Here is a 26,234-nt window from a genome sequence, read left to right on the forward strand (position 1 = left end):
AACCAGTAAATCATGTGTTAAAGCAAACAGTGCTAACTCAGCAAAGTAATAGCAATTAGGCTCAGCTGATGTGTGTAAATAATTACACTACTACTTACTCACTAAATTTAAAGATAAAAACAAAAACAAGTTTTCCCCAAGTCATTTACATCATATATTAATTTATTGTTGAACATAAAAGTATAAATTACATTTTACAATGCAAAACAGGAACACATCCCACTGACTTTTCAAATTAAGGGTAGGTAATTACAACACCAACTTTTGTTTGTTTGTTTTTAGCTCAATAACATTAGGTTATATAAAAGCACTGATGAGTTTTTCCTCATGTTGCTTACAGGTCAGATGGTCAATATAGGCTCAATGAAAAAGACTGAAATGGCTTCTGTAAAAACAACAAACAGACAAAACAGAAGAACACGGCTGAAACATAACATTAAAAAAATCTAGTTTTTGCAAAATTATGCTATCATCAGAATATATCATGCAAATATGTAGGTAGCGCAGTAAGTGTCTGTGTCTGTGAGGATGGTGTGTGTGTAATAAGGAAGGGCTGCATTTCCTCTCTTTGCTCCTCACATGACTGAGTCGTTTAGACCTTAATTCAGGGTGGAAAGAAACAACACAACCCTACTGACCTTGAATAGGAAAAATTAAGAAACAGAACAACTAATTTACATCAACAAATAAAAAGTATAAAAGAAAGCAAGTCAGCAAAAAAGAAAGGGATACAGATGCACAAAAGGTCAGTGTCATGAAAAACAAACATGCAAACCAAAGGCTACTGTGTTACTGCCTTAGCTTTTCCTGTCATGATTTGTTTACTCTTTATATTTACATAGAATAACAAAACTTAGAAAATCATGACACGCATCACCGGTACCTTTAAAGAAAACACATTTAAAAATGTGAAAAATGTGTTTTAATGGTCGTTTTCATAAAGAGAAACTTGGTACATGAAGCAGATGTAACGCTTAGTGGACCCTAGACGGTAAGTGGTTTCTGCCTGCCTGCAAGATTAAGGCCTTATTCTATTCACTGCTTATTATGAAGTAGCTTTTCTTGCTTCCCTGCATACACACAGTCATTCAAATCAAGATATGAAAACACACGAGCGACTAGTCTACATCGGTGGGTGTAGGATTACTAAGAAACTTAGAGGCATACAGGTAAAAAGCATCAGTTTAAAAATACAGTGGCAGTAAAAGGACCCTCAAAAGGTTACAGTACAGAAGAAACAGAAATGTATTTACAAGTGTTATTTACTGTAGATTAATTAAATTGATTTTATATTTCAATCCATACAGTATCCACATTTCTCAGTTTATCCCCATTCACGTTAAGCCTGAGTTTCCAAGTAGCACTGGGCTCCGTGCGAGCGTATTGGCAGAACAATGTGGTTAAGCTGACAAAAATACATGATTGCGATTTACTTCCTAAGCAATGCTTGACTTTGACCAAAGAAAAATAAGCATTAAATACTCTAGATTGGAGTGGTTTATACATGCTGCTCTGGTGTTTGCCTCATATGAGCTGCTAACTTTCAAGACAGTCATAAATAAAACATTTTCTTTATGATCCCTGTTAATCAACAATTGTACAAGCTGTACAGGATAGAAGATCATACAAATCATATTTTAAAATGTATCCCCTAAAACACAAACTACACTTTTGTGCAGACATAGAATGCCTCCTTGCTATCTGGTCACCCCAAGGGGCTGTTTTATAAGAGCACGGCCTCCAGACATCAGCAGAAAAGACAAATCACACTTTAAAATATATATTAGTTATACTTCATGACATGAGAATGTTTTTCTGGAATTTTTGGCAACCTAATGTGAGGCACGAGGTATAATAATTCCTATTCAACTGCATATTTTTGCTATGGTTTTAATCCACCACAGCTGTAACAGCAGATACCTGGTTCTTTATCAATGTAAAACCTGCATTGGGGGCATTAGGACGACTCTGATGGGCAAAAAGACTAGGCACACCTCGTATCACATATCTGATTGTGTTTATTAAAAAACTCCCACTGATGGCTCTACATTTCACACTTCATGCTGAGTGTGTGACGTCAGCTCAGCAGCAGTATCTTCTTCATATTATCAAATTGACCACATTTGAGTGACTGAGGTATGACACATACAAAAACAAACTCCAAACGCCTCTAAAATGACAAAGTCTGGTTGTACATAATATTTTTCATTCTGATAGTTCATCCATCTGCTGGGTAACCGGAGCAGAACTGACCAGCCTGAGTTGAAGTCCAATCTGTAAAAATATTAAAAGCACATATTAAAAGCACATATTATTCTGAATGCTGTGCCACTGATATAAACACATCTGTCACTATTTCTTTAAGAAGTGTCCTTAGGCTTCAAAGACTATAAAATAACCAACATAAGATTAGCTGCTGTTATTCATATTTAAAGGTTTAACAACAGAAAGTTTTATGGTGTATGTCTTTCAAGCTAGGGCTTGGTTTCTTAATTTTTTAAGGAATTTTAAATGCTGTCCCCCCTGTGTATATGCACTACCACATACACATGAATAGTATCCTTTTTTAATATAAAAACACACAAAAAAATGACATAAAGGTAGAATTTAACCTGCCTTTCTTCTGCCGGGGATTCAATATTAAACTTCTGTTGATTTTCCAATTATAAGTGCATCACCCTGCAAAACAAGAAACCACTCAAATATATTAGCATGTAATAAAAAAGTCAAAACATAACTGCATAACTTAAGTTCTTAATGACACTGAATCGTCATGTTGGAAAACTGCTGCATCAGACCTGCTAATGAACTGAGCCACAAAAACAACCTGAGAAACGCTGAGACCAGAATTTTCAGCTCATTTACTAATTCACCAGGTTGCCTTGTTACACCTTCACCTGCACTTGAGAATTAGCCAGATGAGGAGGTTTGGGAGCTACACCTGGCTTCTTTCTGGTAGCTGTCGGTGAGCTGCTTCTCCTCAGGCTGGGTGTCCGACAGGTCTGTGGTTGGGTCTGTGAATTCTGAGATACACAGGAGGAGTCGTCCACTATTTCGCCACTGATGGCAGACAGACAGCTGTGCTCCGAGCTGCTCAAGAGATTTGTGCACTCCTCAGAAGACTCTGTGCTGTCCACTACAAGGAAAGAAAACAGGTTTTTTGACATCAAACTGATATAAGTTCACATTTCATAGTGATGTTCAAGAAAAAAATAGAAACCTAGTAAAGATCGCATTGCAGTTTTTCACACTGCTGTGCCACTAGATTGGGCCAAATTAAAAAATAAACTTAAACCCTCCAGTTGTTTTAAATATAACTACTACTCTATGTTAGGATAATCACCATATGATTAGTTCTGATTTATCATTTAGTCATTTACTGTTTGAATACTAGTAAGTTAAAAAGTCAGCAGCAAACAAACACGTCTCTCTATAGGGAACAAAAAACCTTAAAATAAACTCACTCAGTGGATGGTGATCGTTGCACTGTTCATAGTTAAGGTGCAGGTGATGTTGATGTAGGTGATGATTGTTGAGTTCATTGTCAGTCACAGCGTCAGGGGAGGAGCAGACAGCTGGATTGGCATCCATGCCCTGTGACAGGTTCCCGGGATGTCCGGCAGGGGGCAGTGAGCCACGGCCGGATGAGGAAGACGATTGGCTGAGGGTGGTGGAGGTGGTGCTGCCGGAGCCAATGGAGTGAGGTCGGGGATAGTCTAAACCCCTGTGTGAACAACACGCCACAGGGACTGACGACATACATAGATATTAATGAGACAATAATGGGCTTGATTAGTGAGCGATGAGGACTGTTGAAGTAAATGTACATGAAAAAGTATTCTCCGTAGCTGGATTAGTGGGCTTTACCAAATGTCAGGGCAATCAATAAAATCAGTGCTATAAAAATTTGTTTAGTACAACAAAGACCAAAATGATGCACAGCCCCCCATTCCCCAAAATGATCTGTGATGTGATAGAACAAGAAGAATGAAATGATATGCAATTGATTAAAAACAATTCACTAAAGAATTTTATAAAAATACAAAAAAGTAGTTTTTGAGAGTACTCTTCCTCAATTATAATAGCTTTTGTTTGATGTGCTCTTTGTAAGTGATACATGCATAGCGGAGGAAATAATCATTTGATCCACTACAAACCAGCCAGATTTGTGGTTCCCACAGATTACAATCAGTGTATTCATCAGTTAATTACAGATACTCCTGATCTCAAATTGTTATGTGTATAAAGCTCTCCTCTCCACCACCATGGGCGAGACCAAAGAGCTGGCAAAGGACATCAGGGACAAGATTGCAGACCTGCTGGCTGGAATGGACTACAAGACAATCAACAAGAATCTTGGTGAGAAGATGACAACTGCTGGTGTGATTGTTTGGAAATGGAAGAAATAGAAATGGCAATCAGTTGCCCTCAGTCTGCAGCTCCATGCAGGATCTTGCTTCATTAGGTGAGAGTGATAATGAGAAAGGTGGTGGATTAGTCCAAACTACAATGGAGGATCTGAAGGCAGTTGGGCAGTACAAGCCCATTTTATCTAAATGATTCAATGGGCGTAAAATCTTTGACACACCCCATACCATACCCATACTGTCAGGCTAAAGAAGCATGTTAAGGTCGTGGAGTGGCCTAGCCAGTCTCCAGACCTCAGCCATATACAAAATCTGTTGACAGCCAAGAAAGATAAAGGATTAAGAGTTTCTGTAAAGAGGATTGGGCCAAAATCCAGATATGTGTGCAAACCTGGTGACCAACTACCATCTTACTGCTGTGGTTGCCAACAAAGGTTTCTCCAGCAAGTGCTAAAGCTTGCTTGGGGATCAAATACTTATTTCATTCAATGACATGACATGAGACTGTTCACTTACAAATTCTTACAAATTCAGCAAGGGATCAATTAATTATTTCCCCCACTGTAAGTTAAAGTTTTTCAAATAACACGTAAAGTGCCTTTATTGTCACATTTAACTTAAATATGTTTCAGGATACAGCCCTTGATCAGATTTCATGTATCCAGGGGATCTTTACTAGTGTAAAGATTCCAATTGGAATGTTACACTTCGGTGGTGTTACACCAATTGCAAGCATATCAGCTGTGGAAAAGGAATGATGATTTTTTTTTTTTTGCAATGGATTATAGTGATTTTCAACTCAATTAATTCCTAACCATCCCCAGAGCCATGACACAATAATAATTACAACCTAATGACAACCTCAAGCCTTTTGGGGGGTTAAATGGATGAATTAAATGTTAAACTTTTAAATAACTGAAAAAACTAAAACTATAGTACAAAGGGTGGAAATAACACCAAAACTGCAAGAGAACTCTGAATTGTTATGTTATATCTGATAGATGAAGTGGAATTTAGTTTAAAATGTTGTATGTGCAGCTCCTTACTTCTGCCGGTAACAACACAGCTGACAGCTCGGTCACAAATTGCAGCATCACTGGGTTGAATATCCATGAACGGCTTGCGGTCCATTCCCATGAATACCCTCTCCTGCATGCGCATTTCTGGAACAAAACGTAGATTCACAATATGTTTTTAAACCTGTGAAGCACCGTGCACTGGGTCAAATGCTAAATAAAGACAGTATGTTGTCACAACCTCTACTATGAGCAGCCTGATCCCAGAGTATCCTCTCCAGGTCTGTGGTCCAGGCTTTCTTCACCTCCACGCTTGAGGCTCTCAGAGTGTAGGTGTCCTCACTTTTTCTCCTCCGGAACCAGATCTCAAAACACAGAGCGCTCATAGCAGAGTTATGAGTCATCCCAATGTCATTTGTCTGAAGAAGAAAATAGAAAGAGATGTAGAAATTTCTCATCCTGGAGGATTCAAGCAGCATTTTAAGGTTCAAAAAGGGTTGACTGTTTAAGTTCCGACAACCCTTTGATGAGCAAGGACATGTGCAGACCTTGAATGACTGCTTGTAGATGTACACGTCGTTTCCGATGTCCGTCTTCTTGGTCTTGCTGAAGAGAATCAGATCTTCAAAGAGGAAGACGCGGCGGACACATTTCTTCTTCCTGAAGAAAACTGTGAACTCGTCCTGGCGAATCAGCTGGCCTTGTTCTTTCAAATTCACCTGAAAAAAAGGAAAGCAACCGTCACTGTCATGCAACAACTGTGATTTAAGTTAACCTGGCCTACCGTTTTAAAATCTTACATCACAATCCTGAATGGCATCCATGGTGAGTAAATCGTTGCCATGACGCATCTGAAATCGAATCAGATCTGCGGCAGCCTGGATCTCGGCCCTCTCCCGCTCCCTCTCACTGCTCGTCAGGTCAGGCACATACACAGCTGGGCCGGACACGCTTTGCGTGCATATATTAGAAGTGCACAGTGCATCCTGGATCATATCTTTTGGCCTGTATGAGCCAGCCAAAGCTAACATGTCCTGTAGCAGAAGGCTGTACTTGCTAATTCTCTGTATAGGGCGCAGAAGGTAGGATGAAAGGTCCATCATGTCTCCCAGCTCCTGCTGCTTCTTCTGTGAAGGAACAAAAAAGGTAGAGTGTAAGTCTAAAAAGTAAAAAAATTGGCACAAACACTCCTACTGTAGCTGTTGGACAATGGTGGGAGCTGTTCTTATATACCTTGGCAGGGTGCATTATTAAATATACTGCTACCCCTGAGCCTCCTAGAAAATGCACTTATGGTACAAGTTTAAACATCCTAGGTGCCTAGATTCCTTCTTGAGTTATCGCAAACACCAGATTTTCAGAAAACTCGGAAACTTGCAAAAGCCCTGATCGTGAGATCGAGGTCACTCAGATTAGAATTTGTTTTTACCAGGTGCATCTATCATATCGATTTGAAAATCCTACAGTGCCTCATTCTCGATTTATCATGTTCACATAGTTGGGTCTCCACACCTCCCTTCCACCTGCCAGTAACAGGGTAAGAGGGTAACAACAATAGCCCATCAGCCCCTTCAGCTGAGGGGTAAAACGTTGTCTGTGGAATACTTTTAATCACTCAGCTCTTTTAAAGTTGTAAGTTAGAGTTATAATAAATACAGTAAATCTCTTTTAGATCATTAAGTTAGAAAACTGCTTTAAAAGCTTTTCATTGACAGGAAGATGTAAATTAACCTTGAAGATGTCATGGCGACGGTGCAGGATCAGGGCATCTGATTGAGGTTTGTTCTTGCTGTACAAAGCATATAGACCAAAACTCTCACTCTGTGGAAAAATACAGTTTAATGTAAAGTGAAAATGTTTTCTGAGAAGAAGTAAAAACATTATGTACAATAAATATTGTATGAAAAAGTATAACGCAGTCACAGAGTTGTTACTCACGTGTCTGAGAAAGCAGCGGGCCATCATTGCAGGCTCCCTTGGACAGGCCTCCAGCTCTGGCAGGAAATAGTGGCTGTGGAAATCATAAAGCTTCTCCAGGTTGCCAAAGATGACCCCTCGCTTGCCCCTGAGGTCCTGGGGGATGTCTAGTCTGTCCATTAGGGGGAGGTAGTGGGTGAGGATGTAGCCCAGCGAGCGGACGTACTCCCTCTCTGTGAACACCAACTCCTCCATGACACGCTGCAGCCTCCTGGTGACAGGAGGATATAATCATACAAAATATTCTAAACAAATGCTAACATGCTCAGGTAAAAAAAAAGTGCAGACATCTTCTGATAACTACAGTACTGTGTAAAAGTCTTTGGCCGGCCCTTATTTTTTTTTATATTTTTCCTACAAATATAGGTAAAGGTGCAGCGTTTTATTGTAACGTGCAAACATAAATGGGAATACAGTATATAAGGCAAAATCTGTGTGTACAGTTCTGAGGTTGAAAGGTTGAAAGTGTTTTCTTTTTTGGATGTTGGCTGCCTTTTGTTTTATTCTCTGTCGAGATGACCTCACACTGCTTCAATAATGTTTAGTTATCATAATGAATGATTGTGTACAAGTGTGTTAGCTATGCTTTTACTGCATTGGCAGTTGGTTTGGGATCATTGTCAACCTGAAAAATGTTTCATACCTCAGCCTTTCCTCCCTGTTTCTCTTAATTACAAATGGCATCTTAACAGCCATCCTAACCACTGAGACCATTTCTTATGAGGCCTCAGTGAAAAATAGATGGATCAACTAAAGGGCCAGATGCATCTCTCAGGTCCTGTGTCATTTTCTTTGTAGATTTTTTTCCCCATTTATTAAGGACATGGCTTTCAAATACTGTCCATCTGTAAGGATAGCTTTAAGGCCTGCCACTTCTTCTTTTGTTCCCGACTTGTCCAGTTAGCTCACATTTTTAAGGACAACGTTTGATCAAAACCACTTTAAAAAAATACAGCAAACTTCTTTGAAGAAAAATACAAAGAAATGAGAGGTGGTCCAAGACTTTTTCACAGTACTGTACATTCTCTTTGTTACGCTTATCATCAGCTATCTTTCCCATTTCTGATAGATACATTATTATTTTGCTTCCGCCACGTATATACAAAGAAAAGAAAAAAGCCAGCATTCATGAATTATGGAAACAACCTGCTGGGCACAGATAAATATTTACACCCCAAACCTACATTTTTTTCCCCAACTTCTTCTGCATTGGGTTAAATGTAAATTTATTGCAAACAAAGTTTCTCAGCACAGTATTTAAGATATCCCAAATTTCCAGTGAGGTAATAGCAGCACTGATGGTCTGTGCTCAGTAAGCCCGTTCCATCCATCCATGATACAAAGATGGAAAAAAGAGAGGGAAAGTGAACAGACAGTACCTGTAGCTCTTCATTGCCAGCTTAGAGACAGAAAAGAGTGCATGAAAGACTCACACGAGCCACATAAGATGAGTCAAATTAAAGTTAATCATCAAATATTACTTATTCTCTATAAGCCATAATGATTTTACCCACACACAGAAGACTTACACGGCGCGGCTGGCACTCCCATGTGGACTCTCTAAACAAAAGGACTCCTCATTTCTCCCAATGGGCAGGCTGGAGTGTTTGCAGCATGAAGTCCCTTTACCCCCCACAGTCCCATTGTCGCTCATGCAGGAGTCTTCTGAGCAGAAGCTCCCATGGCGGGAGATCTGAAACTTCTGAGCCTCTTGGAGGATTCGACAAGACGGCTGACCGTGGTGGGAACAAGATGATGGGGTTCGAACTCGCTGCTCTGGAGGAGTAGATGATCCTGCTTTTGCCACTCCTGTGGTACATGAGTCCTGACTCGCTGACCTCACCCCAAGACCCCGTCCCCATGGAAACCATTGGCAGCCGACAGTGTGGGACTGAGACAGAGCGGCAGTGTCTCTCTCGCTCCTCGCTCTGCTTATTTGTCTCCTCCTCGCCTCTCTTTCTGTTCTCCTTTCTGACCTGTAAAAAAATGACACAGAGACACTGTTACTACTTCTGTAGCACGGCCATGCTACAGAAAACCAACTCAAAACTGCCTTTAAGGTTCTTAATCATCTTAAATGTTTATTCAGATCCATAAATCTTTATTTTTTATGCCAGTGGAGATCCAAAACACTTTTTGTATTTTTTGTTTGAATTTTGTATACCATGACATAATGCACAGGGCATCTGCAATTACTATAATTGGATTATAATTATTGTTACACAAAGAAATCCTGCCAAATATTACAAATATTATTTAACAGGAGAGTGTGAGACTTGTTTTGGAAATCAAAGGGAGTTAAATATTTAATAAGAGGGATGGATAGACAACCAAAGAAATTATTTTACCTATGAGGAGATTGTGGAGCGACCTTTGACCCCTGGTAAATTCCAGCCTCACTGTAATCCTCAGGTTTAACGATGATGTTACAGCAGGCTACAGCTGTTGAATTAGCGCAGTTGTTGCCCAGGATCGGTCTTCTCTTTCCTAAATCCACCGCTCCTGATATGCTTTCCCACTGCGGATGCCGAGGCCCAGGGGTTGATTGTACCACCAAATTATGGCCGCCGGGAGAAGCTGTCTGAACATTAGTGCTCACCACGTCAACAAAATGACCTTCACACCAACTGCTAGAATCTGGTTGTTGGTGATAAACCTCATCCACGTTCTGCATCCTCTCCTGAAGCTGTTGCCGGGCTTCCTGACATCTCAGCCAGGCAAAGTTCCAGACACGCATCCCCCGGGAGCCCTGCAGGAAGCTGGCCTGTGCCTTTACCTCCTGGAATTTCTCCGGGCTGAACTGTTGGAACCTGTCATGGAAAGCCTGGAGGATGGAGCTGTCAGTGCATGAAGGGGAAACACCGGTGGTGGTTGGATGTGAGCCTTGCTCTGTATGGATGTCAAACTGACAAAGGGATGCAATGTTTGGACTAGAGTCTTGGTTTTGGAGCAGAGTGTCTCTTTGTTTAACCTGTGAGGCGCTTTCAAGGTCCTGCACTGCATGGATTCTGGACTGACACTGGTCCAGGTAATCAATGCATTCACTGGACAGTGCTGTAGCCTGTTTATAAAAGAAATGTCTATTTAAATAAAAGTAAATGAAAAAGACTTCTTACTACTGTTTTTTAAAAGTAGTTCTAACCTAGAAAGTCAGATGTTAAAAAATGCAAAGTACAGGATAAGAAGCATGAAAGTTTGGGGTTCCCAAACAGGCAAAACATGTAGTATGAGAGCAACAAGCGGCAAGCCTCAAATACAAACCTGCTCACAAAAATCGCACACGTTGACCATGATCTGCAGCTCTCTGCCACACGCCTCTGCTCGGCACAGGAAGTCCTCCAGGCCTGACTTGAAGGTACAGACAAAATCCCTGAACGCCTCAGTCCCTGGGTAGGAGATCCCTCTCTGCTGAAGCTGCTCGGCCTCTGACACCAAAGACATGGCGTGGTGCCGTCGGTCCTGCAGGGGGACAGAAAGAGAGACTCAGAGAGCTGCACAAACAAACACAAATGCAGGGAGAGTGGCAATCACAAATAAAATCTTAGACTGACATTAGCTTCAATTAGGAAACCAGTGAAGCTGTTGAGGATCTGCTCCATTCTGTCTCCAGAGTCCTCCACTGACTCTGCCTCCAGCAAATGGTGCTCTCCCTCCTCATTAAACCACTGCTGAATCTGCACAGGGGTGGAGACACAAAAATTATGTATTTGGTAAAGCAGCGTATAAGAAAACTGAATATGTGCAGACTCCAGTGTGTGCATATGCATATGCATATTCAGGTGCAACTAAACTGAATAATTTCTCAGTTAAACATCTAACTGAGATGTTTAACTGTGTCCAGTATTTTTTTTTCTGTTGTTCATTCACATTATAACAAAAAGAGAGCAGGGATAAAATATAAACTGTTTGCATATGACCTGTTTATATATATATATATATATATATATATATATATATATACATATATATATATATATATATTAGTTTACCACAAACACACTGAGGTGGATGACCAACTTTACACAACCTAGAGCATAAATAAGTTACCATCAGTGCCTGATTTAAATTTGTAATGCAGTGATATTAAACCCACAAACTAGAGGAAATCTTGCACAAGCCCTCATATGATCAATTACAGCTAAATTATACTTATTTATATTATACTATACTATATTATACTTATTTTATTTACACACAAAAATCCTGAAATTCTACATTTCAATACAGCCACCTAATTCCTCGCTGAATCAGTGGCCTTTTGTGATGTCAGGATCGCAGAACCTACACCAACTTTAGTCTAAAAATATCTTTTAAAATAAGAAACCTTTAACCTTAGTAAACAGAAGATCAGTTAACGTACCTGTGTGAAGTGCCCCTCCATCTCTCTGAGTTGGAGCAGGTACTCCAGGTGCTCCAGCGACACGTTGGACCGCTGCACGAGGACGTGAGCCTGCTCCTCAACGTGGTTGTACAGACCTGTCACCGAGTCCACTGCATCACTGTATTGAGGAAAACGTAACATCAAAGGCTTCAGAAAGAAGTTGATAAAAGTAGTGAATGTCATTTTAAACATTTCAGTGTACTCCAGCACCCCCACTGAAGATGAGATCACACTTTTAATGTAACTTACTTGAAAAGATGAAGGCCAGCACCGACTCAAAGTGTAGGAAAACACTTACTTATAAATGAATCAGTGTGTCTGGCCTCATGTTCTTTCCTGTACCTGTTGTTTCATATTCAATAAACGACGGCAAATGTGATGTTAAGATGACACTTTGCTATTCTAATAATGTTTAATTGCCAGTTATAGAAAGATACTGACACTTGTTGTTTCACAGCAAAACCTGAATCAGACTGTAGGACAACAGCTGGGATTTTCTACACTTGCAAACATAGCATTAGGATGATTTGTGGTTACCTAAAGTCCTCACAGTGGGGGTATTTGAGGTCGCTCTCCTTCCTTAGCCTAGCCAGGATAGCTCCACCCTCTCTCTGCAGGCTGACCAATCGGCTGTCCTCCAGAACATCCCTCATCAGAGTCCTCTGGTCTATCATGCACTGCTGCACACCCTGTTACATAAAGACCAAACAAAGAAGTAGTTACTGAAGAGAAGGTAACCTCAATTTCCAAGGTCCAAATAACAAAATGAAAAATCAGTCGAAGGCGAGTGTTCGAGTACCTGTACAGTATCTGTCCTGCGGGGCTCCTCGAGCTTGCTGATGGCTCTCAGGAGCAGGCTGGAGGCCACATGCAGATCGTAGACAAATGGGAAGAGTTTCTGCAGAATAAAAGATGTGGCTAAGCAGTGAAGAGGCAGGCAGGCATGGACAAATGGAAACAGTTAATATCATAATGTGACGGCCTCACCTTATGTAGCTCCTTCCAGTCAACATTACCATGAGACAGTGTCCCATCCAGGTGTGAACTCAGCTGACTCGCCTCCACCAGCTTCAGCAACGATTTAACTGATGTCACTATATCAGTCTGTCAAATTACCAGGAACATATTTAAGTCATTACTCAGTATTTAACCACAGGAGATTGTTCACTTATCACTTTTAGCAGACACAATGTAGATTTTTATGTAATCTGGTTTATTAAATCCTTCAAATTCTACATTTTTTGCTTTAATTTCAACTAATTAGTGCACGGACAAAACTGGAACTTTGGACCTCTCGGTGTGTTTGCTGGTATTTGAATTAGATGATTGTCCGTACAAGATCAACAGCAGATCGTTTTGATCTATTTAGTTTTGTAATTAGTTCATCTTATACACCGCTGAATACAAAACATCTGATAAAGAAAACTATGATCATTATCTTTGATTAAAGACCTGTTCTTTCCTTCAACAGCTGATAGTCATGCAATATGACATATTTTACTCTCTTAACAAAATATTTTAACTGTTGCACATATCCGAGATTAGATTTCATTCACAAAAGTTAGAAATGGTCTTCTGGGAAACAGGACTGTAAATGCAAAGATTCTCAAGATGTAAGATATTTGCATGGATAGACACACATGCTTTTGCACTCTTAGAAATAATGCATAATATATACATATATGGCATGTAATACATACATACACACAGATGTTCAGTGAGCTGGATTAGCGTTTGTGCTGAGCTGATTCTGGCCCCTGGGCCTAATGTTTAACTCCCCTGCTTTACGAGGGCTTTCTGTTAAAAATGGATGTAAAGAGTGAAAAAGCTGACCTGTATCCCTGGACACCTTTCTGGTCTGAAGTTGTTCTCTTTGTTCACCAGCATAACCAAACTGCTCACTGCTTGAGGGCGCTGTTCCTGCAACGGTTTAACACTCCACTGAGCTAATCATGACAAATAAATCAACAGATGTATACTGAAAACTAATGTCATCTCTTGCTCTCTTGCAAATAAGCAGGGTGCTGATGCATTTTAGGACTTGATCTTTCACCCAGTATTTATGATCTGCAAACAGCAGCACTCAGCCAGAGATTAACACATAAAACATCAATTACCTGTGATCAGCTGTAGCAAGCTGTAATAAGGAAAGTTTGTTTGCTTCATACCTGAAGAGTCATCAAAGCCTTATAGAGGTGCGGCTGAGGATTAGTTTTCCTCGCATCGAACACTAGTGTCATCCCACTGTCTCTGATTTCTGTCCTACAAAAACAAACATTCCAACTAGCACACAGTATTTCCACAAACAAAACAGAGACAACCACATAAATGAGAAAACTCCTGCTTTCCAGCAGGTCTGTGAATGTAGAGTGGGTCTATTTTAAGCTTTTGGTTGAATGATTTATTCATTTCTTACCTGGTAATAGAGTGGAAGTAGAGCAGCATCTGGAAGATCTCCTGGCTTGTTACAGCTGTTCGCCATCCCGGGTGGTCACCATACAGTTCAACTACTGCCCTGCCTGTCCTGTCTCTGCCGCCTGGAGGGGTAAGAGAAAGAGATGAGGAGAAAAATAAAAATAAAATATGTTGCGTACGCAGGAGGGTTTTCACAAACGAGCTGATACATTTTCAAAAGTTTGAAAGTGAGAAAAACTTTGCAAAATAATACTGCAGCTGACCAAATAGTGAGGACATACTAACTGATAGCAGCGCATGGTGAGGACGAGGACCAAAGTCTAGAATAATAATAATCAAAAAAGAGAGAAGCAAAAAGATGGTTCAACGTTTTCTAGGTACAATGCATAGTAGTGAAGGCTTCTATTAGGAGTAATAGGTTATGCAGCAGTGTTCATATTTAAGATTTCATCATTGCATAATGACCTCTTACTACAGGTCAGTGTAGTCGCCTGCTTCACATTTACATGAGGAGTCCAACAACACATTGCAGCAACCAAAGACAAACAAACTAGACCCGAGCAGGGTCATTCACATTTTCCTGTAGAATTCACTTGGTTGAATTCTGAAACCACACTGTTAGATGCCTCCAAGTTAAACACAACACTTTATAAGTGAATTTCACTGCAAATGTTGCAAAGCAAATGTTCTCTATGAGCGCAAAGACAATAAAATATTTATTTTCATAAATAAATAAAATCACAGACACAGACTCTCACACTGAAATAATGTCATATATTAGATAGCAGATGAGATTTTTATATTGATGCTTTTACACTGCAACTCTGAACCTTTCTAGACTTTATCCAACAGAGGTGCAGTCAGGTCATTAAGCAGTCTGATGTGTAACTGCACCCAACAGCCTAGTAAAGCCACAGCTAGCTAGTGGACTTCTGGTGTGCCGCCTACTGCATGCTGTACTCAGAGAGCATACTTGCATAAGGCCAGTGGAGTATTTCTTACAGTGGTATTTGTGAGAAAGAGCAACAATTTCCCAAGATGACTCTTCAATCAGTGCACATGGATTTTAATGGGTAGCTTTTTATTTTATTTGTTGTATATCAAATTGATTACCTGTAAGTGATGCTACTCCCAGATAGAGGGGGTGGGCTCCGGGGTCTGGAGATCCTAGAGGTAAGTGGTCAGGTCTAGGACGAGCAGAGGGAGGCCGGGAGGTCTTCTGTGTCCCTGCCACTAGAGGTGTATCTGTCTGTGATGGTTTCTGTGTTTGCTGGCTGTTTCTACTAGTTATGGAAGCGCTGCCAGGCTGATCACCATCTGAACAAAGTTTGAAAATAAAATAAAATGAACCTAACAACACCAAAAACAACCGCAAAGACAACTACAGAGAAGAATGACTTAAGTGTGTACCTAGAACAGCCATCTTCCTCCTGTTGATCTTTGGTGAAACTAATCTGAAGGCGGTGCTGTTTTTACATTTAACCACATGCAGCTGGGGAATCTCTGCACAGGAGTTGGTATTTTCTTTCCTCCTGACATTTTTACCATCGACGATAACCAGTTCACACTTCTCTGAGGTGTCCACAACAGCAGTGGAGAGGGATGAACACCTTTTATCCGATGTGCATACTTGTCTGTTTTGTGATGCTGTGAAAGGGCTCCCCGCAGAACTTGTTCTGTTTGGCAGCTGCTCGCAGTGTTTGAGGGTCACGTGCTTCCCAGAAATTTCATTAGAACTAAATGGTAATCCGTGGTGTTTGGTGGAGACACGTGACTGTCCAGTACCATTTGAGCTCGACTGAGCTTTAGCGTTGGTCGTCTGTGTTTCTACTGTTGAATTTGTTCCATTCACATTGTGTGTACTGCCATAGGCAGAGTTTACATCCAGTGGTTCCCTAAACGGCACTGTGGTCCTATCATACGTCTGCTCTGGTAGTTCACCAAAGTGACAAGCATTTATTCCCCTGTAATCCATACAGGGGGTGATGTTTGTATCTCCTGGTTTCCAATACGGAGCTGTGTCATATTCTCCCGACTCCTTACAAACGGGACGGTGGTTTTGCATCCCAGAATCACCATACATTCTTTGAACATTAAAACACAGATCCCTTGTTTCAGTCTCAAGTGGCCCCTGTCTGTTATTACACAGTGAGAAATCACCATCCTCCTCCACCACAGCTAACGCAGCTCCCTTCTCTTTCTCCTTTCTAAAGGTGACGGGATTTTGCAGCGCAGCCTGGTAGGAGTCCCTGTATCGACACCTCAGCTCCTGAGCCCTGGAAACCTTCCCGCCCTGTTTTCTTCTCATGCATGGAGTACAGGGTTTCTCTGAGAAATGCACAGTCCGGATACACTCAGAGGGATCAGTGAAGTCAGAGTGAGGGTGGTGAGATTGGGAATGACTGAAAGTGGATTGAGGTCCTTTTTCTGCAGACGCGTTGGGTCTAAGATGACTTTGCGTTTGAGGTTTTGCAGGTAACTGCACTGGTGCTTGCCACTGTGTGGGAGGTGGCATCCGTGTTGCCGTCTGCCCTTGTGTTTGCCTGTGTGAATCCTGTGGCTGGATTAGTGCAGGTTTCTGCGGATATCTCTGCATTTGTCCCTGAATTTGTGCATGTGGTTGGATTTGTGCCTCTGACTTTTGTTTTTCTTCTTTAATTGACTGAGCTCTACCGAAAAGCATAGTGGCTTGAAGGATATCAATATATTCCCCTTCTGCACCAACAATGTGTGCTGGCTCACCTCTACTGGTATCTTGAAGGTTTCTATCTTTACCTTTATCTTGTGCTGTGATTTCAGCACCCTTATCTTGACCTTTGCATAAAATTAGATCAGTATTTGTAGGGGTCCACGTATCTGAAACAGTGCTTGGTCTTGTGCTTGTACTTTTCCCAGTAAACCGGCTATCCCACGTGTTAGGGGACACCCAACCTAAAGGCTTAGGCTCTGATTCAGTCTCTGTAACTCTGATCAGCCTTGACGAAGAAGCAGCACTAACATCAACCAAGCAAAGCGACACAGCAATACCGTGCTTTGCTGGACATATTCTGGTCTCCACGGAGAACGCAGAGGGATGTGAAGAAGATGTTAAAACTGTGTTTTGAATGGTTAGAGGAAGCGGTTTGAGTGCAGATTCCTTTGAAGGAATAAGTGGTAAAGATTGATTAGATGAAGAATTAGGAAGAGGTGAAAGGAGAGGAAGTGGAGATGGCAAAGGAGGATATGAGCGAGGAGCAGAGGCCATACTACTCCTAGCACTGTGTGGCCTGTCTGCAAATTCAGGCACGGCCACCCGTTCCCATGGTAACCTCACCACACCCTGCTCTGTGGCGAGCAGGCATCGGCTGAGAGGCGTTCCCTGGCGGCCGTTGTTGAGCTCATCTAACCAGTCGAGGCTGAATATGCAAGGATAGGAAGTTTCAGGGATTGGGGTTTCCTCTACTACTTCCTCCAATAAGTCCTCGTCTTCCAGGAGGCTGCAAACCACGATGCGAGCTGATTGGTCACAGAATGGTGCCACCTGGAGATAAAAATCACCCGGCTGAAGTAGCACTGGGTCGATGGGAGCAAGATGGACGACAACTTGGTCACATAAGCACAGAGGCCAGCCCTCATAGACGAAAAGAACACCAGAGTACGGAGCCTAAAGGGGACAGGACATGGGCAACAGAAAGAAGTGTACTCAGTATTCTGCTCCATCTTAACAAAAGTGCTGAATGGACATAAAAGTCTCTTTAGCTTAGCATCCCACTGGAGTTTACAAACAATGACTTACACATGCAGCCTGCTGCACGGTGTCTAAGATGTGCTTGGCTGGGACCAGAAAGTCCAGCAAGCACCGCAGGGCGTCTCCCTGATAATGACTGTCGATGACTTGGAAGAGTTGGCTGAGAAGCGTGGGGGCGGTGGCCTCAAAGGGCGGGAACAGCACAGACAGAAGGTTTTGGATGGATCCCTCGAGAGAATCAAAGTTCTGGAAACATAAGAGAGAGCAGAAAGCTACAGATGTTACTTAGCAACAACTTTTTGAAACTTCATATCACTGATTTCCCAAATTACATCATGACGTCAGTGAAAAAAAAAAAACCAATCAAACACCTCCATCATTTTTACATATATTCATTCAGCTGCTTAGAAGTTGAACCTTACTGCAGTCAATCAATATTTCATTCTCAATTTAAAAATAAAATTTAAAACTTAGTGTGATTTTTATCATCTGAAATCATATTTAGACTAAATCTGTGCTAGCCAGTATTTCTAACCTTTGAGATGCTGGGATTCTTGCTTGATAACTGATTAATAAAATATTCTGACAGTCAACTGATCAGTTTATCAGGTATTGAAACTGTGACTTTACGTTAACCGCATAAAATATTTACTTAGTGCAGTGCAAAGTAATACTAAACAGCAGTAAAGCAGGAGTCAGCTGCTTCCATCTGCCTGTTGTCCACAGTAAATTAAAGAGGCCTTGTCCTCATGCTCACAGAACAGCTTCACAAACACACAAACGCCTCAGGCTCATCAATGAATATTGAGGCAGCCGACCTGACAACAAACATCCAAGCAAACATAGTGTGTGATGGCTGGTCCCGAGGTTCACAGGCCTCCTGGTTTATAGTTTCACATTCCCTTTGACCTGAACTCATGGCCCACTACCCACTTTTAGGCCCTTCTTTATTTAGACCAGCAAAGGCCACAGCACCAGACCTCTGGGGTTAACATACAGTATATACACGTACACGGGGGGTATATGGCTTAGAAGAAAAGTGATGTGTGAATCTCCATGCAGAAGTTGGATCTTATTACAGCTGGATAGAGTGAGCATAGTTGTTTTGCCAGAAAGAAAAAAGCACATTTTCATACATGCCAAACCAGAATGTAAAAGTCACTGTCCACTGCATATTCTCATTAAGATTATGTACCACTCAGCTCAAAGATTCAAAGCCGGAGTGACAGACATGGATAAGCAGAGATGGAGACATAGACGTGTTTGGGTGTGATGAATTAGCGCCTCTGACACTGATACTTGCTCGCTGTCTCGTGTTCAAACCAATTCAGTTCAGTTGTATTTTTATATAGTGCCAAATCACAACAACAGTGGCCTCAAGGCCCTTTAAGTTGTAAAGTAAAGACCCTACAATAATACAGAAAATCCCCCCAAAATTAGATGACCTACCATGAGGAAGCACTTAACAACAGTGGGAAGGAAAATCTCCCTTTTAACAGGAAGAAACCTCCACCAGAATGAGGCTTGGGGATTGGCCACCATGTAAATGAGAACAGGCAAGCGATATCATGTGTTCTGTATCTTTTTCTTGCTACTTCTGTGAAGGGCTGTGCGGCACTTTTGGTCTTCGTTAAGCAGTTTAACGCATTCATATTTGCATTTTCTCAAAAGTGACTTTTTCAGTTCTATGCATAACGTGCCTAAAGGTTTCATCTTATTTTATTTTTTTTGCTGCTGCCTGTTCTCATTTACCATGTGGCCATCTACCCTCTTCATCTCATCCCCTTACATTATCATCCAAGGAACGCTGGAATCTCCACCAGTCCATAGTGCCTACAGCTTCAGAAACAACACTGTGACTCAGAGCTGTTTAGTCAGCTTTGACACATCCCGCTGGGATACAACACAACAATGGCTACTGGGGTAAAAAGAAAGAAAAGGATAAGGGGGGTGTTTAAAAAAAAGTGGTGGTGGGTGCTAAATGAGAGAAGGATATGGATGGGTACAGACTGAAGCTCTTTATGAAGTGTAAGCAAATTCAGCTCATAGCACATACATTTTAAATGAAAGGTTTTCCTGTCTTAATCACCAAGAAAAGCACACCAGCTTCATCAACTCTTAAATGATGCCAGTGAAAGGGTATGCTGGTGTGGAGGTCTACATACAGGCCTCTGATTCAAGCTGTGCCTGCACTGCTGGTGATGAGTAAGCTGTGAGAAGCAGGAAATCACCAGTTACTGCATGTGCACCAACAAAGATGCATATTTAAGCAATTTTTAAAATGCGTGTTTTTTAATTTGTGTGTTTACTGGTTAGCCTGCCTCCAGTATGTGGCGTATTAGCGGACTGCGCAGGCATGTCTCTCTGCCTAGGCAGATTCACATGGCTCTATATAAACACCCGGATCTTTCTCACTCAGCCACTGAAATAAATGACGATGCTCACATTACTGTGGATAAGATGTCCCAGTGCTGGAGCTGAGGACAGTTTGAATATTTATGTCCAGTATCATTATGAAGCAGAAATAGTCCTTGAACATTCCTGATGTCAAGGAGGTTCCTGTCTGGACAAGAAGAAAATACTTAACACTAAAGAAAGAAAAGAGTGCACGGTGACATCCCCGTAGTCCATGTGCTTCTTGGGGAATTTTTCCTTTTTCATCAGTAGTCTCTGGTGACAAGGGACAAGAAATGAAGAACAAGGGAATAAAATGCACCAAAGGTCTCTGGTTGGATTTGAACCAAGGACAATGCGATTACATGCTGTCCCTCTTTGATCCCTAAACTAGGACACCAGCATGATCCCAACTGTGCCATTGTATCAAAATCCAGTTTAAAAAAAAGAGTGTCCAGATTGGATCATTAATATCCATTATTCCTGCTGACTGACATAAACAAACTATTTCTTGGAATGAATGAAAACATGCAGATATTTATTCTTAGATTCAGCGCAATGACTTTAGGGAATACAGAAATTGAAAACAAACAAGAAAAATGTTGTATTTGTGAACGCTGGCATCCTTGGAAAATTTATTTTAATCTTTTCTTGTTATTAACACAGTCAACCATTAACACTATTATCATTATCCACTCAAATATTCATTTTTTTTTGTAATACATTATAAGCAAAGAGCCTGAGAACTATGTGAATCCCAACAAGTCCGGCGTCTCTGATAGCAAAACCTCAAAGTCTCTGCAGACACTGACACGACCTCTGAATAAGCATTAAAAGAATCAATTTCCTGTGTTTATGTCTGCAGTTTTTCATCGAAGCTGCCAGTTCTAAGAATTGCTGTGGGAGAAATGTGGATTCCTGTCTGTTCCCGACAAGAAGGAGATCTTTCATTCCAATTCATTATTAGAGCTCCTGGAGATGCTGTGAGGCTGTGTTTTTTAAAGAGGCGTCACCACTACAACAGATAACTAAACATATAATTTTCCAGCTACCTAAGCAACGGTCAGAACGAGTCATGTGTGGCTCCATTCATGGCTAAGTGTAAGTATATCATATTTGATACATGAGTTTTTGAGACTTCTATATCATCACAGGGGATTTTTTCCCCCCCTGAAAAATCAAAATAAATTGCACGATACATTTTTAACTTATAAATTGAAAAAAAAAGCCTGATCTAACAAATATGATATAAATGAAAACTCCTATATGGAAATTTAGATTTAATTGTTTTTTTATTTTTTTCAGATGATTCACTGAATACTCCATTTTCTTAAAATGTTATGCCAATTATTCCATGGTTCAGGCTTTAAAGGGTTAACTGTTCACAGTATTGCAGATGGATACAGTGTGCCACATTTATGTAATATGCCAAGAAAACATTTACGCAGCATTTCTGTCACACCTTAAACTGTGTTTGAAAGTGAAAATTAAATCAAAATTTGGCAGCTCAGTTAATTATGCCTACAGGGAAAAATTAATTACTGCACAACTTCATTATTATTATGCTTTAATATGCAATGTTTACCTTCTGTTGCATCTTCTGCAGTACAAAGCATTGATATGCACTGAGTCCACTCTGTGGAGAAAACATTTGGGCTAGCTGAAAGTATCCTCCTGTTATGCCTCAGCAGAGGGCAAAGCTGAGAAAGCAGGAAAGCTCAGTAATGGGATCTTTAACCAGCTGGAACAATCTTAAGTGATACTAGATGCTGAATCAGTGAGAAACTGAGGTCAGTAAATTCTTATTGACACCACAGTCATATTCTCCTGTACATAGTCTGTGACTCGCTGTGGAGAATTGACAACATTTAAGCGTGTACTTGACAGACAGAAAAGGGTGGACTCTCCACTCCAGGTTAGGGACGAGTTATTGGCCCAAGTTGAGGAGTTTAAGTATTTTGGAGTCTTGTTCATGGTTGAGGGGAGAGGAGAGTGGGAGATCGACAGATGGATTGATGCCGAAATTAAATGAAAGAACAAGATTGCAGATACAAGCCCTGGAAATGAGCTTTCTCTGAAGGGTGGCTGGCCTCTCCCTTAGAGATAGGGTGAGGAGGTCGGCCATCCGGGAGAGGCTCAGAGGCCACTACTCCAGATCTAAAGGAGTCAGTTGAGATGGTTCGGGTATCTGACAAGGATGCCTCCTGGGCTCCTTTTGGGTGAGGTGTTCTGGGCATGTCCCACTAGGAGGAGGCCCCGGGGCAGACCCAGAGATTTTATCTCTCGGTTGGCCTGGGAACGCTTTAGTGTTACCCCAGACAAAACTGGAGGAGGTGGCCAGGGAGAGGGAGGTCTGGGCTTCTCTGCCTAGGCTGCTGCCCACGCAACGTGGCCCCGGATAAGCAGAAGAAGATGGATGGGTGTATTTAACAATAAACATTTACCAATGGTTCACAAAGAAAAGCTTTTCACCTCACCATTCGTAATTTTAGAAATTTCCAACTCTCCAGGCAGCTGAATCCTGTCTATCTGGTTGTCAGCTGACCATCCATCAGGAGGGGAATTTTCTTGGACTTTTTTTTACATTGTATGTAGTTGTGTGCTTTCTGTGTGCTTCTTTTCAGCAGGAAGGACTCCCTCGCTCACGTCATGCTATGATAAAAATGGAGTGTCTTCAGTCCACAGCTCTGTTGACCCATTCACTGAAAATAACAAACCAGTGAATGATGACAGAAACACTCAGGCTGACCAACAGATGCTTTTAAAGAAAGGCAACCTGACATATTTAGTCATTTTAAGGACAATTCAATTGTGCTGTAAATAGATTAGCGCTGACGCAGAAGCTGTGCCGTGACACACCACCAGAACAATCGATGGCACACAGCAGAGGCTCAAACCAGCCATGGGACAAAATGTGAGGTCATGAATGTAAGTGTCCTTGTGAAAGCAGTTCCCTTTAAATAGAACTATTTTCTTTGTTTGTTTTTTAAATTATGATAAATTAACTTTTATCTTTCAGCAGTGAGCTGCAACTGAAAATCTTGCAAATCTGTGAAACTGAAATTGACTACATTTGAAATTACAGACGCATGTAAATCTGCCAAAAGTCTAAAGAGCATGTCTTTGCTTTTTCAAATAATTGGATGCTCACAGTTAGACTGTAGCTGCTCTGAACTGCTGTTGTCTCGTATAAAACAGGAAGTTATTCCTGCTGCACAAAAGCATGTTTTTTTTAGAACATTTGTTTGCATTAATAATTTATTATCTGATGCTATTTACAGCTTGGAAATCTGAAGCAGAAAAAGAGTTTACTCAGAGAAAATGTACCAAATACCATCTTTTGTCAGAGCAGCCTGACTTTTAGGAGTAAATGGACGTACCTAAAAGGTAAATTGTTGAACCTTTTAGCCTAAAAGCTGCACCTTGACACTAAATGGTACAAAGAAAAGAGAAGCTAACCTTTTTACATATATATACATATATATATATATATATATATATATATATATACATGTATATCCAGGTTCTTTTACCTAGTGTGACATATTGTTCCTCTCTACCTCAACACACAGTGACACCTGAGCAGAAGCACAATGAGATTATCCCAGGGGTCAGACAAAAACACAGCCTTAAAGGAATCACAATACACGACCACTAGGGCATCGAGATGGCCAGACATCATATTTACTAGCTTCACCAGGATCAGCAAATCGGACCTTGTGGAGGGCAAACACCAATCATGACAGCCTTGATAAGCAGGATGGCATGAAGGTGGCTGTAAAGTAGCAGTCAGGAGGCAGCGAGACCTGTGTTTAAGTCATTAAAAACACGTCAGGGGTTTATGAATGAGCTGAGACTTTAAGCATGTCCTTAAACTCATCGCGAGTGAGTTGACGTGTCTGTGCTGTGTGCACATGAGGTGTGTTATTATATCAAAGTGTGGCTTAGCTTTCACTGACACACTCGTCTCATCTGTAATTAGCTCACAGCTGCGCTTAATGTAACTCACACCAGCAGATTTCATAACAAACATCCAGAAATGACCACACAGAGAAAACAGGTGAAAACATGGATGAACCACACCGAACATTAAAACACAGAATGCCAAATTAAACCCAAAGATTTCTTTCACATATGCAGAACAAACATCTGAAGACAGCTCAGAGTTTCAGTCAGTTAGTGGTCTTTTAGTATCATCAGTAATGTTTTTGTGTTTATAGCCAAAGCAGCACAAGTGGGCTACCCAGGTAAAGGTGTGGTGCTGATTTGTAGTTTTGCAAACAGAGTTGTTGAACTGACTGTTACGTATTTTCCATTGAGTCACCAGGACAGGACAAGACGTCTTTCAGCTGAGAGAAAAAAGATGCTCTGTGTAACCTGGTCAACACAGGAACAAATACCCAAACATTGAGGTCACTCCTTAAACAGGAATAGTCGGGTTAATGGACTCTGGCTTCAACGACATGGCAAAAATGCCGGAAAGAGGGCGGGAAAATCACAGTAGTACACACACACATATATGCAGAGGCCTGCCAAATAAAACCTACAGGAGAGCTGGGCGGGCATTTTAAAATTCAGCTCTCTGCATAACATCCGTGCTGTCAGTCTGTGCCAAACTAAATCCACTTTAGAAACTGGACACACCCTCTCTCCAGCCCAGGTAGACATGACAACACTCATTCATTTACTTCTGCTTACAAGACATGCAAGCCGAGACTCTTGCATCAGGCTGACTTTGAAGTAAAACGTGTTTTATTCCATTCCTCTTCTTTATCCCATTGCACCTCTGAGGTTCAAAAGATCTGCTGTCTGCTCTCTCGGTGCTCGCATGACTCACATCTCACATACCAGTGAGTGGAAGGAGGCAGATACAGTGGCTGGTTTGTGAAATCTGCCTTAATGCTCGGTAACCTGAGACCTTCACCTTGAGTCGAAACACGGAGGCAGAGCGGCAGCCAGTGCATGCTATGGGAGCTATGCTATACGTTAGACACACTCAGAGCACATGCATGTTACAGCATAAAGGGCTACTTGTCAGGACATAATAAATATGTGACTTGGCGATGCTACTTAAAAACGAGACATTGCTCTACCTATCTACATGTCTATCTATATATGAGGAGAGAAAACCGCATGTTTCATTTCAACTCTGTTAAAAAGGAAAATATACTAGAGTTGCTACAAGCAGTCATTTAGCTGATTAAATCTTTTGATAACCAATTTATAATCCAAAGATCTACAAGTGAAAAACTGAGAAACGCAGAAAATGTTCACATATTAGACCCTGGAAACAACTCATCTTCATCATTTTCAGCGTTTAGGTAGAGTACATAAAACATTTAAGATTAATTCTTCATTATAAAGAAAAGACAAACATGTTCACTCTGGATGAGAAACAGCACACACAGCAGACTCTCGCATTACCATTTTCCTTTCTGCGTTCTGCCTTTTCTGGTTGTCAGAACATCGGCAATTTCTGAGATAATCCAAAAGGAGCGGGAATCGTCTACAAAGCTGCTGCTCCCGCACGCTGTCTGCTGAACCAAAATAAAATCCATTCTGCACAGACACTCGTTCACAGCTGAGTGGCTCAGGACAACCTCAAGCAAGCTGGATGAGCATTGGTCAAGTATTCAGCTGGTCCACACGCAGCCTGTGATTTGTCCTGTTATCGCTCCCTCTCTCCCTCTCCCTCTCTCAGCGCACACTGTGTTTTCTGCATCTGTTTTTCCGTCTCTGTGTTTGTTCTCTGCCTCTTGCGGCACCTCAAGTGCTGGCCGTTATGTTCCAGGTTAGTCTGAGTGAGGAAACATGGCCAAACACGAGGAGCGGTGAGAGAGCAAGAGCGAGTTGCTGTTTCCTACTTTTCCTCTGTGGTATTTGTGACACACACTCACTAACACACACAGACAGAAAGAGAGAGTGAGCAAGAGAGGGCTCAATATCACAGTCATAAT

At 41.3% G+C, this 26,234-nt stretch overlaps 1 protein-coding gene across 4 annotated transcripts; it reads right to left on the reverse strand.

Annotated features, from left to right (window-relative positions):
- Window positions 1-409: 409 nt before the first annotated feature.
- On the reverse strand, window positions 410-26,095 carry LOC134618261 (uncharacterized). 4 transcript variants are annotated; one of them, XR_010091889.1, is made up of 25 exons: window positions 25,702-26,090; window positions 17,932-18,129; window positions 15,567-17,799; window positions 15,270-15,473; window positions 14,158-14,278; window positions 13,910-14,024; window positions 13,575-13,661; window positions 12,729-12,845; window positions 12,541-12,639; window positions 12,279-12,430; window positions 11,721-11,859; window positions 10,912-11,034; window positions 10,622-10,819; window positions 9,709-10,421; window positions 8,890-9,336; window positions 7,322-7,571; window positions 7,115-7,204; window positions 6,184-6,510; window positions 5,932-6,102; window positions 5,625-5,802; window positions 5,414-5,530; window positions 3,465-3,749; window positions 2,942-3,136; window positions 2,617-2,679; window positions 410-2,274 (listed from the first exon to the last, which is right to left on the reverse strand). XR_010091889.1 is itself a non-coding variant. In XM_063463592.1 (25 exons), the coding sequence occupies exons 1-24, from the start codon at window positions 25,702-25,704 to the stop codon at window positions 2,641-2,643; spliced, it is 6,645 nt and encodes a 2,214-aa protein (XP_063319662.1). In that variant the 5' UTR covers window positions 25,705-26,089; the 3' UTR covers window positions 410-2,274; window positions 2,617-2,640. The 4 variants fall into 4 exon arrangements, 3 of the variants coding, with proteins under 3 accessions (XP_063319662.1, XP_063319663.1, XP_063319664.1); XM_063463592.1 differs by having other exon boundaries at window positions 2,898-3,136; window positions 25,702-26,089; XM_063463593.1 differs by having other exon boundaries at window positions 2,898-3,136; window positions 13,910-14,003; window positions 25,702-26,088.
- Between the last annotated feature and the right edge of the window lie 139 nt (window positions 26,096-26,234).

The sequence above is a fragment of the Pelmatolapia mariae genome, linkage group LG20, assembly GCF_036321145.2.
Source record: "Pelmatolapia mariae isolate MD_Pm_ZW linkage group LG20, Pm_UMD_F_2, whole genome shotgun sequence".
NCBI classification, from domain to species: Eukaryota; Metazoa; Chordata; class Actinopteri; order Cichliformes; family Cichlidae; genus Pelmatolapia; species Pelmatolapia mariae.